At 60.7% G+C, this 13,810-nt stretch overlaps 2 protein-coding genes across 8 annotated transcripts; one reads left to right on the plus strand and one right to left on the minus strand.

Moving 5' to 3' along the window:
* Positions 1-41: 41 nt before the first annotated feature.
* On the plus strand, positions 42-3,601 carry LOC100615747 (uncharacterized protein ARRDC1-AS1). Its single transcript, XM_024346023.3, has 3 exons — positions 42-404; positions 744-1,001; positions 2,734-3,601. The coding sequence occupies exon 3, from the start codon at positions 2,734-2,736 to the stop codon at positions 3,262-3,264; it is 531 nt and encodes a 176-aa protein (XP_024201791.1). The 5' UTR covers positions 42-404; positions 744-1,001; the 3' UTR covers positions 3,265-3,601.
* ARRDC1 (arrestin domain containing 1) lies at positions 3,573-13,243 on the minus strand. 7 transcript variants are annotated; one of them, XM_003312423.6, is made up of 8 exons: positions 13,043-13,243; positions 5,920-6,030; positions 5,423-5,473; positions 5,164-5,318; positions 4,719-4,901; positions 4,458-4,634; positions 3,933-4,374; positions 3,573-3,859 (listed from the first exon to the last, which is right to left on the minus strand). In XM_003312423.6, exons 1-8 carry the CDS (start codon positions 13,158-13,160, stop codon positions 3,795-3,797), a joined length of 1,302 nt encoding a protein of 433 aa, XP_003312471.2. In that variant the 5' UTR covers positions 13,161-13,243; the 3' UTR covers positions 3,573-3,794. The 7 variants fall into 7 exon arrangements, with proteins under 7 accessions (XP_003312471.2, XP_054515272.1, XP_016817782.1 ...); XM_054659297.2 differs by having other exon boundaries at positions 5,269-5,318; positions 13,043-13,237; XM_016962293.3 differs by having other exon boundaries at positions 3,573-4,374.
* Positions 13,244-13,810: the final 567 nt, after the last annotated feature.

The following is a 13,810-nucleotide window of genomic DNA, read 5'->3' on the forward strand; positions in this document are numbered from 1 at the left end:
ACTGCGCCTGCGCCTGCGCCCGCGCCTGCGCGTTGGAGCCCGACCGGTGCGGCGCCTGCGCACTGGAACCAGGCGTGCGGCGCCCCAGGCGCCGGGCCTGCGGCGGCCGGAACCGGAACGCGCGCCCGCGGGGTAGGAGACCTGGAGCTGGAGAACCCGCCCGCCAGAGTCGTAGTAGTGGATGGGGAGTAGCCGTCCCATTTTCAACACGTGTCTCATTCTAAACTGACGTTCTGGTGGGCTGGCCGAAGAAGGAGAAAGACCCGCGGCTCCGACCTCTGACCTCTAACCCCGGACGCACTTTGATTTCGCCGGCTTGCGCGGAAGGCTGACTCCCTGGGCCGCGGCCTGGCGGGGGAGCCGCCTGTGGGGTGTCCCCGGCGCGGGAGGGTGCTCTGGTTCAGGCAGGTTCCCGTTGCGGCGGGGTTCCCTCGGTTGGGAGGAATGCCCCTGCCGAGGGTATGCTCCGGCTGGAGGGGGTGTCCCTAACGGCGGGAATACCTGGACTGGCTGGGGTGTCCCACTGGGGAGGGTTTCCCGGTGGGGAGGTGTCTGGCGGGGGAGCGGCTCCGGCTAAGCATGGGTGTTCTGCTAGGAGAATGTGTCTGCCTGGGGGCGGTGTCCCAATCGGGAGAGTTGCCCTGATGGGGGAGGTTCTGCAGTTGTGGAGATGCCAACTTGGGGGGCGCTCCGGTTGGGGGGTGTGCCCTCTCTGGTTACCCCGCTCTCGCTGCCACTCATAGGCCTGCTGCCCAGGTATGCACAAGTCAAGGCCTTTTCTGCAGACCAAGTAGCCTTCCCTGGAGAGCGCCCCCAGCACCACGGAAACTATCTATATGCCCCGCGGTGGTCAGCCCGCCTTATCCCAGCCCCGAGACCCAAAACAAGAAGCATGGACTGAATTTGAGGTTTCTGGATGGTCGTGTGAACCGAGGGGACGGGTAGTGGACTGACAAGAAATGAGCCTTGAAGGTCAATCTGGGTGACACCCGAGTCTCCTGGTGAGTCGGACTCCGGAGAATTATCTCAAGTCCAGCATAGACAGCGCACATAGACAGAAAAGGAAACGGACAATCCCAAGTGCCAAGGGAACCTTCCCAGGTTTCTTTAGGGCAGCTAAACTGCTCTGTCAAAGCCTAAGTCCATTTATGACAGGCCGAGCACCCTGAGCCCTCGCAGGAGACACGAGCGCCTTCATGGCCCTCCTGCCCCGCACCCACCTCTCCGCCACCCCTGCTGTCTGTCCCTTCCCTGAAACCTTTATTTCGAGTGTCTTTGTGGCTTCCCTCTTTACCATCCTTGAGTTGAAATATCACCTCTTAAGGGAAGCCTTCCCTCTCCTCCCTAGTTAAAATGATACTGCCCCCCCATACCTGTCTTCGTTGACTTACTTGGCTCCATCACAGTGTGTGTCATGTGACTCTCCCACATCCTGATTTGGAATATTGTCTCCCTACTAGAATGTAAGTCCATGGTGCCTAGAACAATACCTGGTGTACAGGAGACAAAATATTTGTTGACTGGGCCGGGCGCGGTGGCTCACACCTGTAATCCCAGCACTTTGGGAGGCCGAGGTGGGCGGATCACGAGGTCAGGAGATCGAGACCAGCCTGGCTAACATGGTGAAACCCCATCTCTACTAAAAATACAAAAAATTAGCCGGGAGTGGTGCTGGGCGCCTGTAGTCCCAGCTACTCGGGAGGCTGAGGCAGGAGAATGGCATGAACCCGGGAGGCAGAGGTTGCAATGAGCTGAGATTGTGCCACTGCACTCCAGCCTGGGCGACAGAGCAAGACTCTGTCTCAACAACAACAAAAAAAAATTGTTGACTGAATAAAGGGAGTTAGAATGTGAAGAAAAATCCTTCACCAAGCAAACATCCACCCTAAGTGAAGGTGTGGGAAGCAGCTGCAGGCAGCTTTTTCACTCCATTTGTCCATCAGCTGCTACCCTTGTGTGCCCCTCAGCACTTATGTCAAGATGCTGCTCTCAGCACGTGACATGCTAACACTGCAGACTTCAGGTCAGTCCTGAGAGGCAGGCACTGTTCTTACCCACATTTTATAAGTGACTGAACTGAAGCAAGGGAGTGGTGAGAGGCAGTGATGGGATTCAGCCCAGGAGGCCTTCCTTTCAACCACATACTGCACTGCTTCCAGGAGGCGCTTCACAGATGACCCCACCTGCGGTACACTTTCTGCTGTTCTCCAATATTCATGCTGCCTGTCCCACAATTAGTAAAATTTTAGCCAAGTACAGGACTGCCTGGCTAAAGACCACATTTCCAACAGGAAGGGGACAGGTCAGAGACAAAAAGTGACAATCCATTTCCCAGTCTGTCCCTCAAAAGTCCCACCATTAGGCTGGGCAGTGGTGAAAGCTGTCAACAGCCATCTGGGAGCCAGGGATGGGAACCACTATGTAGGAATGACAACTCTGCCACAAGGCCAGGATCTGCCCCCTCTGGACTGTTCAAGAAATAAACTGTCATGCTATGAGGGTGGGGGGCTGTACCCTACAGTCCCCTGAGTTTTTTGTGGGGTTTTGTTTTTTTATTTTTTGAGGCAGTCTTGCTCTGTCACCCAGGCCGGAGTACAGTGGCACAATCTCAGATCACTGTAACCTCTGCCACCTGGGTTCAAGCGATTCTCCTGCCTCAGCCTCCTGAGTAATTGGGATTACAAGCATGTGCCATGATGCCCAGCTATTTTTTTTTTCTTTTTTTTTGTACAGATGGAGTTTCACTATGTTGCCCAGGCTGATCTGGAACTCCTGACCTCAAGCAATCCACCTGCCTCAGCCTCCCAAAGTACTGGGATTACAGGAGGGAGCCACCGTGCCCGGCCTGGTCCTGTGCATTTTATAGATAAGGTAACTGACAAACCTAGCCACAGTCACCCCTTCGCCCTAAAGGAGAACTGGAATTTGAACCCAGAGCCTTGTTCACCACCACCTCCGTTGTTTCTGGAAGCACCCTCCAGGCAGGCCAGCCAGCATCACGGGGCCTCCCCTGGGGCTGGAACGTCTGCAGGATGCCCCTTTGGGAAATGCTGTTCCACAGAACCCTGCCTTTCAGGCCTTGGAGACGTGGGCAGGGGAGAAGCAGCGTCCCTCAGAGCCAGGCCTGGCAGTGGTGCCAGCAGGGGCCGAGGCCCAGGGAGCAGGGTCTCCTGTCGGAGGGACCTGGGCAAGCCCTTCCACGTGCCAGCGGGTTTCTCAGCAGGGGAGGTCCACACCACACCGCCTGGGAACCTGGGTGCCTAAACGCAACAGGAGCCAAGGCACAAATTTAACCAAACACCAAGGTTGCGTGAGGCCCCAATTCATGAGCCGGGCTCCAAGGACGTGTCCTTAGGCGGCTCTGGAAGGCCCAGCGCCAGCCCCCGTCCTCTGTTAAAGGGAGCCAGCCCCGCGGCTCCGCCCGGGCATGGTAGCCTGAGCACACCCCCAGGGTAGTAGGGGGCACCTGAAGAGCAGGGTCTGCCCTGGCATGAGCAGAGCCCAGTTTGGGGTCAGGGTCAGGCCCTGCCAGAGGCTGGAGGGTGCCCAAGGCGAGGCCGGTGAGGCCCAGCTCTACAAATAAAGTGTTTTATTTACAGGAGTCGTCTCTCCAGGTCCCAGCTCCCTGCCACCCCCACCCCAGCCCCAGGGAGAAGAGGGCGGATGCCAGAGGAGCTGGCAGAGGCTGGGCAGGTCCTGAGTGGGCCAGGCTAGGCCGAGAGAGAAGGCACGAGGCCCTGGGCGCCCCAGTCCCAGGGCAGAGGCCAGGCCTGCCTGGAGAAGGCAGCACAGGGTCAGCTCTCAGGGGTCAGGCTGGGGTCCACGCCGCCGCAGCTCTGCTCATAAGACGGTGGGGCCTCTGCGGGAAGAAAGCAGGGTCTGCATGGGGCTCCTGGCGTCCCCTCCCTGCCAAGCCCTGGCTGTCGACTCACCATAGGGGTAGCCCCAAGAACTGTACTCTGGAGGAAGAATCAAGGTGCTGGTAGTGGGCACTGGCCCCCCGGAGCCCTCTGCAAAGTAGGGGACAGTGGCACCTGTTGAAATGCACAAGGGAGGGTGCAGCGGGTGGGAGGCAGGGCTGCCATCCTGAGGACAGGGCTCGGGCGCACCAGGCACAGAACTCAAGGTAGCCAGCAGGTGCTGCTGCTGCGAATGGCTCTTGGTGGAGAGGAAGACGGGGTCCAAGAAGTGGGGGCCGCCAGCCGCAGCCTCAGCCTCAGCCTCCTCCTGGGGTGGTGCGGAAGGCACCACCAGGGGTGGGGCTCCAGGAGGCAGCCCCAGGCCTGGCCGGGGGCTCACTGGGGCATGGTTCACAGCAATATTGCCAATGAAGACCGGGAGGGTCACAGTAGCTTCCGGCGCCTTCAGAGAGACCTGGACAGGATTGAGGTGGGGCATGAGGGGCCAGGGCCGAGGCCACTAGGCCTCAGGCCACCCAGCCTCCAGCAGCACCAAACCTGTAAGTAGTAGTCGATGTGGATGAGGCTGCAGCCCGGCAGGGCCGACTGGGGCAAGGCAGGCACCAGGATCTGCTCGTGCCACTGCGCCCGCCGCCAGGCCTTGACGCCCGCACCCTCCACCTCCGCAATGGTCCGTACGTCGTGGATCCAGCGCTTGGCCTTATAGGACACTTTCTGGGGAAGGACCAGCCTGTGAGCCTGCGCAGGCTGCCAGCCCACCCCAGGAGGCCGGTCCAGGCAACTGGCGGGGGCTCTGACCTGCAGCAGACTGGCCACGACAGGGCTGGTGTCCTTGCCTGACTGGTTCTCAATGTCGGCATGCAGCTGCAGTGCCTGCCCCACCACATAGCCGCGGAGATCAGTGCTGGCTGTGAGGACCACGCTGCCCGTCTTCACCAGCTTGTAGGAGAACTTCTTGGTGGCAGAGGCCACGTTGGGTTGCTTGGGGGGAGGGCCAGGGAGGGGCTTAGCAGGTGTGGGCAGGCTGGATCCCTGTGGCATTGGGACAGGCCCCTCAGCCCTGCCACGCCCTGCCCCTGGACATCAGCAGTCAGCTCAGGGCAAAGAGGCCACTGCCTCCAGACCCTGGCCCCCCTCACCTCACCTGGGGACAGGACACTGGGATGAAGCAGTGCCTGCCCAGCTCTTCCCCAGCCTCCATGAGGGTGGGGACCCACCAAGGAGGTCACTGTGCCATCCTCACCTCAATGTCTGGGATGCTGTTCAGGTTCAAGGGGCTCAAGATATAGAACACGAGGCTGCACTTGTGATCCTTGGAAAACCGTGGCGTGTGGATGGCGGCCCTCACCTGGTGCACGATCTTCCCGAAAGGACCCTCAAAGGACGTGGGTGCGGTGGCTGGGGAGAGAGCAGGCACTGGTACCTGGCTGCCTTCCACCCTGCAGAGCCCACCTCCCAGGACCAGTTGGTCATCACCAGGCCTGTCCAGGCTGGGCTCTCACCAGGAAGCAGGAACTGGAAGGGGAAGCTGTGCTCTCCAGCGGGCAGGCTCCCTGCAGAGACAGGAGGGAGGTGGGGGGCGGTCCCCCCCTGAGGTGGCCACAGGGCCAGGATAAGAGTGGGCACTGCAGCTGACCAGCTCACACTGGGTCTCCCTGTCTCAGTCACCAGCGCCACAGCAGCACAGGGCTGTGGCTTGGGTGAAGGACTGAGGATAAGAGCTTGGCTTGAACAGGAGAGTGGTTTGGGAATGGGGCAAGGGTGAAACAGCTGTGCCAGGGGTCAGAGCCCACCCAAATCCAGCACAAGGGGGAGGTGGCCCCTTCAGCCACCCAGCGCCTATGAGAAAGCCATCAGGGCCCACAACCCTGGGACAAGATGGGCCAGTGCCAGATCCAAGAGGCAGATCTAGGAAAGGGGGAGGACAGAAGGACAGACAGGCCCCACTCCAAGGGCTGCCCCCAGGGGTCACCACTCGGGAACTGGCTCCCAAACTTACCCTTGTCTGCCAGCGACAGGGAACTGTTGAAGTAACCCTCCTCCACTACCCACGCTGTGTCATTAGCCTTGTTGGAGACCCCGCAGGAACCTGTGCAGGTCACCCGGATGGCTGCAAAGGGGATGGCTGCATGAGCCCCAGCCAGCCGACGGCCCAGGCCCCTGCTTGCTGCCAGCACAGGAATTCGACCTGGGGCCAAGCAGCACCACCTGGGCAGCGTCCTGGGAAGGCCAGTGAGCAAGCAGCCCATGCCACTTCAGAGGACATCTCCTGCCCATCTCCTGTCTTGGGGGGCTCCAAGGGAATCAGGCTGGCGAGGGGCCTGACCAGCACAAAACGACGTCTGCCCTGCAATCCAGAGCAGAAAGACCCCAACGCTCATCCAGATGATGGCTGGGTTACCCCCCAGATTGGTAACCTTGGCTCCCAGCCAGACCTGCGAAAGCTCAGCTGCCTACAGGAGACACTCGGAACACACCAAGGGGCGCATCTTCTTGCTGCCCTGTGGACAAGTCAGTCAGGCAGGGAAGGACCCGTCCACACTCCAGGAAGCTAACTGCCAACCATCATGCTGCAGGAATGTGGCCAGACCCGCCTAGGCAGACACAGTGTTCCACAGTCAGCACACCGTTGGGTGGGGCCCTACTTCCTGGGCGAGCACTGCCCAGCGGGGCTGACTTTCTGCATCAGGAGACGGCTCAGTCCTCTCCGGCCTCCCCGGGGGAGTGCCCAGACCAGGAACTGCTTGAGGCAGAGGTGGCACTGGTCTGTGGCCAGGAACACAAATTCCTTAGTCCAACAGATGTGTGTCCAGAAACCATGATGATCAGAAGATCATGGCTGGACAATCAGGTCCAGCAGAAGCTGGTCACAAGGGAGGACAGACGCAGCAGAAGTACACACAGCACAAGACCCAGGTGGGCAGGGGTTGGGGGAGACAGTGGCAGGCCACCTGCACCTCCAGCCCCTCTTCTTCCTGCAGGGCTGAGTCAGGGCCAAAGATGGCCACCTCCCTGCCTGGTCCTGGTGGGGGTCACGTGAGGAAAAGGTGACTCAGACTCTGACACCTGCTGAGGGAGCAGCCAGGCAGGAGGAGTACCGGTGTGCCGAGCGCCCAGGGTCAGCCATACCTGCCTCACCTGTGGTCTCCCCAGCAGGCCCCACCTGTGGCCCAGGCCTTCTGCCTGCCACCCAGAGCAGCAGGATTCCTCTCACAATCCTTGGCTCAGCCGCAGCCCCACGTGGCTCTCCATATGCATCCTGCCCTACCCCTCGGCAGCTGCCAGGCCCAGTCCCCCATCCCTGAGGGTGGCCCTTGCTTCCTACTGCACGCCCTCTACCCCCTGGGCGCTGCCAGGGCCTGGCCTCAGCCTCCATTCCAGCCCGGCCTTGCCACCCCAACCTCAGTCCATTTTTTGTTTTGTTGTTGTTGTTGTTGTTGTTTTTGAGACACGGTCTCACTCCCGCCGCCCAGGCTAGTGTGCAGTGGCACGATCTCGGCTCACTGCAGCCTTAATCTCCTGTGTTCAAGTGATCCACCCATCTCAGCCCCGCAAGTAGCTAGGACTACAGGCACGTGCCACCACACCTGGGTTTTTTTTGTTTTTCTTATAGAGACGGGGTTTTGCCATGCTGTCCAGGCTGGTCTCAAACTCCTGAGCTCAAGCAATCCACCTGCCTCAGCCTCCCAAAGTGTTGGGATTACAGGCATGAGCCACGGTACCCAGCTCTGCTCTGATTTTGAATCCATGCTGTGTTAGCCAGGCCCTCCTCGGGCCAGACCCCATACTGTCTTCATGCTGAAAATCCGGAACACCAGTAATCCTCATGTGGACCAGCAGACAGCCCAACAGAAGCACATGGGCATGAGCAGGCACAGAGGAGGGTGGGCGTGGCTGAAGCAAGGAGAGGAGGCCTGGGGACTGGAAATGCTGCCGTGCTTTTAACACTCCTGACAGACTGCACATCCCCGCCTTGAATCCCGCAAATGCTGGGACCCAGCTGGGTGCAGTGGCTCACACCTGTAATCCCAGCACTGTGGGAGGCCAAGGCGGGTGGATCACTTGAGGTCAGGAGTTCAAGACCAGCCTGGCTGACATGGTGAAACCCCATCTCTACTAAAAATACAAAAAAGACCAGGCACGGTGGCTCATGCCTGTAATCCCAGCACTTCGGGAGGCCAAGGCAGGCAGATCACCTGAGGTCAGGAGTTCCAGACCAGCCTGACCGACATGGAGAAACCCCATCTCTACTAGAAATACGAAATTAGCTGGGCGTGGTGGCACATGCCTGTAATCCCAGCTACCAGGGAGGCTGAGGCAGGAGAATCGCTTGAACCTGGGAGGCGGAGGTTGCAGTGAGCCGAGATCGTGCCACTGCACTTCAGCCTGAGCAACAAGAGTGAAACTCCATCTCAAAAAAAAAAAAATACAAAAATTAGCCAGGCATGGTGGCGCATGCCTGTAATCCCAGCTACTTGGGAGGCTGAGGCATGAGGATCACTTAAACCCAGGAGGCAGAGGTTGCAGTGAGCTGAGATCGCACAAATGCACTTTAGCCTGGGTGACAGAGCGAGACTTCATCTCAAAAAGAAAAAAAAAGAAAAATGCTGGAACCCACAGAGGATGCCGGAAAGGGGGCAGTGGTCCCCAGACTAACCCGTATGCCAGCCAAGTACCCTCAAGTGATCCCAGCTGGTGGCACAGAACTGAAGATTAACCCTGCCCTCACTGTCCAGATTCCTAACCCACAACGCTGTGAGATATAATAAAATGGTTGTGTTAATTGTTTAAGAATGGTGTCTGACTTGAGGTGACCACGACTTTTACGTAGCAGTAGGTAACTGGAACAGATGTCCAACCTCACTAGAAATTACAGAAAACCCGGCCGGGCGCAGCGGCTCAGGCTGTAATCCCAGCACTGTGGGAGGCCGAGGCGGGCGGATCACGGGGTCAGGAGATCGAGATCATCCTGGCTGACACGGTGAAACCCCCGTCTCTACTAAAAATACAAAAAATTAGCCGGGTGTGGTGGCGGGCGCCTGTAGTCCCAGCTACTCAGGAGGCTGAGGCAGGAGAATGGCGTGAACCCGGGAGGTGGAGCTTGCAGGGAAAACCCAAATGACCTACCATTTCAATCCTTCAGATTGACAAATATTAAATGTCTTGACACAGCTGGGCGCAGTGGCTCACGCCTGTAATCCCAACACTTTGGGGGGCCAAGGCGAGCGGATTGCTTGAGGCCAGAAGTGTGACAGCAGCCTAGGTAACACGGTGAAACCCCGTCTCTACCAAAACTACCAAAGATTAGCTAGGTGTGGTGGCGCGTGCCCCTGGTCCCAGTCACTCAGGAGGCTGTGGTGGGAGCCCCGGAGGAAGGAGTTGCAGTGAGCCAAGATTGTACCACTGCACTCCAGTCTGGGTGACAAAGTGAGACCTCATCTCAAATAAAATCAATGTCTTGGGGCCAGGCACAGTGGCTCACGCCTGTAATCCCAGCACTTTAGGAGGCTGAGGCGGGCGGATCACCTGAGGTTGGGAGTTCAAGGCCCGCCTGACCAACACGGAGAAACCCTGTCTCTACTAAAAATACAAAATTAGCTGGGCCTGGTGGCGCGTGCCTGTAGTCCCAGCTACTCGGGAGTCTGAGGCAGAAGAATCACTTGAACCAGGGAGGCAGAGGTTGCGGTGAGCAGCTGAGATTGCACCACTGCACTCCAGCCTGGATAACAAGAGCAATGTAAATAAATAAATAAATAAATGTCTCAACACACGTTGGAGGGAGGTGGAACACAAACAGCCCTTATTCCAGTCAAACTGCATACAAGTACGAGGTTCTGGCAAAGAGTGGGACAGGTCTACTGTAATTTTACCTGTGCATACCAGGAGACCCAGAATTCCGCTTGAATCTCATGGTATTTAACCGACAGCCTCACACACCACTGCTCATACTAGCAAAGCATCGCGAAAACCGTCATGGGACATCTGACTCCACAAAAACAAACAGTATGCAACTGACCCTTGGGTCATCCTAAGAGTCCAGGTTCTGTGATCTTCCCAACGCCCATGCAGACGGCCCCGTTTTGCACATACACCAAGGCTCTTTGAGATGACTCTGCCAGAGTAAGCAGCCTCCAACCACTGTCCAAAGTGAAACATGTCCCGAGCTGCCCCACACACTCCTCAGTAAGAACACGGGAGGCAAGGGGCTCCCGCACAGCTGCCAGCTGCTTCCCTGCCAAAACACCTGGAGCTGCTCCTCTGCCTCTCAGCAACTGCTTCAGGTCAGGCTGGGTGAATTTCCCAGGGAGCCCATTTTCACTGGCCAGGCCAATGGCAGCGGCCATGTTTCTGCCTTTTCAAATCATCGAATCAGGCAGGACCACAGGATGCAGTTCTGCCCACGGAGAAGCCAGAGCAATACATGGGGTCCATTGTGAGGGGTCTCCCTGCTGCTGGAGGCATACGACCCCGCTCCCTCTTCTTTCCAGCTTGCAGACTGCTTGTGATGGCAGAACAGGCTGAAGGGAACCGAGCCTTTCGCAACAGGAAAGCCACCAGGCAGGGCTTGGCTGCTGGACTGAGTGGCTCAGTGGCAGTCCCCTAGTCAGAGTGTGACTTCTTCCGCCTTCTGGACTTGAACGTTGCACCTCTTTGCAGGGGCCCTGCAAGCCCTGTCCCTCCTCCCCTATGCAGGTTTAAAAAATGGTTCCCAGCACTTTGGGAGGCCGAGGCGGGCGGATCACGAGGTCAGGAGATCCAGACCCTCCTGGCTAACACGGTGAAACCCCGCCTCTACTAAAAATACACAAATTAGCCGGGTGTGGTGGCGGGCGCCTGTAGTCCCAGCTCTTAAGGAGGCTGAGGCAGGAGAATGGCGTGAACCGGGGAGGCGGAGCTTGCAGTGAGCCGAGATCGCGCCGGCGCACTCCAGCCTGGGCGACAGAGGGAGACTCCGTCTCGAAAAAATAAATTTAAAAAATAAAAATAAAAAATGTTTCCTGTGTTCAGATGCACAAGCAAGGACAAGCTGCTGGAGGCTGCAGGCCTCTCTGACTCTAAGGAAGATCATGACTGGGCCGCGTTCTCAAGTGACCACTGGAACTTTCTTCTCCAGCTGGGGCTCCCACCTGTTCAGCAGCCCCTCCCTTGCACCACCTGCACTTGGACCATGAAGACCCACCCACTCCTCATCCTCATTCCAAAGGACTCACGCCTGCCACAGAAGCTGTGACCTGTAAGCCACTCCCCCAGTCCTGTTTCCAAATCTGTATCATGAGAGTAACAACCGTGCCACTTGCCAGGGCGCTGAGGGTTACTGAGGCTGGCCCGTGGCACGTGGAGAGAATTGCATCGGGCCCACCATGAGTGCTCCGAGAACCACTGTCGGCCCTGGTCGCCCATCCCAGTAACAGCAGAACAAGAAGTGGTCCTGCCTGACCCCCAGCCCTGGACTGGGCCAGCCTGAGCTCCAGAAAACTGCTCCCTCCCAGGCCTCCCTCCGCGTCAGCCCTTGAGACAGCCGGTGTCCTCACGGCTGGGTGCTGATTGTCACCGACACTCATCGGCAGAGTAAGTGAGCAAGCCCTGGGGCCCAGGCAGGGCTGCTGTCCTCCTGGGGTCTGAGGGCCTCCCTACTGGCTCCTAGCAGGATTGACAAGCATCCTCTGAATGAGGAAAAGAAACCATGGTCCTTCCGTTCCCATCCCAGGCAGGGCTGGGGGGAACCCCCGGGGGCCCCGGTACACCCTCCCACCTCACTTGCAGCAGCCTGAATCATGTGCTCTCTGGCCCATCAGGGCCCATCTCCTACTCCTTAGCTCACGACGCTCCTTTTTCTCCCTCATTCAGACCAGCCTCTGTGAGGTAGGACCATCAGCCAGTGCTCCCTCGGCTCTTGGGCCAGCTGCCCAAAGTGCTGGGATTACAGGCGTGAGCATTCACCCACCCACCACGTCCACCCGGAGGCCAGGGGAGCCTGCACACCCAGGCCAGTCACGCACCGCGGGGCCGTCCCTTCCCTGTGGTCAGCAATGGCCTGCTCACCCCAGGCCACGCCAGGGGAAGGACGACAGGGTCCTGCACAGCCCTCAGCCAGGATCCAGCCGGCCTCACCACACACCACACCTGTACCCAAGAGATGTGTGTGCTATCTCTGCCCTGCCACGGCCACACCTGCCCCCACCCAGACCCCAAACTCAAGGTTGGGACGGAGGAAGGGAGGCTGTGGGGTCATCCCAGGAGGCCCAGTGGGGCCAGGAGCCTGAGAGAAGCATCTACCACCCGGCTTCTTCCGAGGCTCCACAGCCTCAGGCGGTGCAGGGTCAGGGCCACAGCACCATCACCTGTCCCAGGAGGCTGAGAGGACAGAACAGAGACTGTGGGTTCTCAGCAGGCACAAAAGCGGTGCTGTCACCCACGCGCGGGCCCAGCGGTCAAGGTCCAGCGGCAAGTCCAGGGGCTGTGGCACAGGCCAAGCAGCCCAGGTGGTTCCCACAGGAGGCCAAGGTAGAGAAGTCCCCGGCAGGGACGCGGCACTCACAGCCAAGGGCCGGGCAGAGGCAGCCTCACCTCGCGGGCCGGCCCTCACCTCCAGGGCGCCCTGCCAGCGGCCACTGCAGCAACCCGATACCCAGTCCCCGAGGCCCAGGCGTCCACCTCGGCGGGGGGCCGGCGAGGCCTGCTGGCGGGTGGCAAGGGGCGCAGGGAGCCGCAGCAGGTGTCTGCACCCCGCCGGGACCGCACGCCTGGGCCAGGAGCGGCTCTGCAGCGGGAGCGCCTGCGCCGGGAGCCAGGGTGCGGGAAGGAGCCCAGCAGGTGCGAGCGCGGACGGGGAGGGTCGCAGGCCTGCGTGCGCCCGCGCTCAGGGCGTCCTCCACAGTGGACCCGCTTCAGGCCCCGCCGGGACCCCGCCGCCCCTCGGCGAGAGGGCAGGAAGGGCAGATGCGGAAGGGCGGCGCCGCCCGGACCTCCCCGGCGCCGCCGAGCCCGCTCCCCAGCAGTCCCGGGCGGCGAAGACAGCGACTCCGCGGGCCCAACCCGGGGCCAGGCGACGGCAGCCGCTTCCGGGAGCCCTGGCCCCGCGCAGGTGCGGCCAAAGGCCCTCCCCGAGGACCCGCGCCCACCTCGGAACGGCAGCGGGGCCCCCAGGCGCACGCGCACGGTCCCAGCCAACGGCTCCCCGGGGCTGTAGACGACGCGGCCGTGGCTCAGGCTGATCTCGAAGAGCTGCACTCGCCCCATGCCGCGGCCTCACCGGCCAGCCGCGCAGTGACGCCCCCGCCTGCCGCCCGCGAGTCCCGGCTCCGAGGCCCGGCCCCGCCCCCTCCTATGCCCCGCCCCCATCCGTCCCAATCCCGGCCCCCACCCCCATCCGGCCCCTCCCAGGCCCTGCCCCGCCCCACGGCCCCGCCCAGCCCCCCGGCCGCCCCGTAGCCCGCGGACTGCCGCTCGGAGGCCCGGCCCAGCCCCTATTCCCCGCCCCATCCGTCCGTGTGGCCCCGCCCCCTCGTTATTCCCCGCCCCTCTGACAGCCCCCTCGCCCCGCCCCCGCCCTTCGCCCCTGCCTCGCCTTCCCAGCTCCGCCCCTGCCTCGGCCGCCCCACCCCTGCCCCGCCCCCCGGCCGCGCTCATCCATCCCCGGCCCTGGCCCTGTCCCGGCTGGGTAGGTGCTGCGCTGCGTCGGGCGCCGCTTAAGGGACTTGAGGCGCAAGCGTCCCCTGCGTCCCCCACGGAGGGAGTCACCGCCGCGTCTCCGTCGGGGGGCGGGGCTGGGGGCGGGGCCGAGGCGAGCTCTGAGACTGGGAAGGTCTCCCCGCCGCACTCTGCTGCGGGCAGAACCCACTCCTCCGCCCCCACCCTCCGCCCGTCCCGCCCAGGGGTCTCCCTCACCC

This window comes from Pan troglodytes, chromosome 11, assembly GCF_028858775.2.
Source record: "Pan troglodytes isolate AG18354 chromosome 11, NHGRI_mPanTro3-v2.0_pri, whole genome shotgun sequence".
NCBI lineage: Eukaryota > Metazoa > Chordata > Mammalia > Primates > Hominidae > Pan > Pan troglodytes.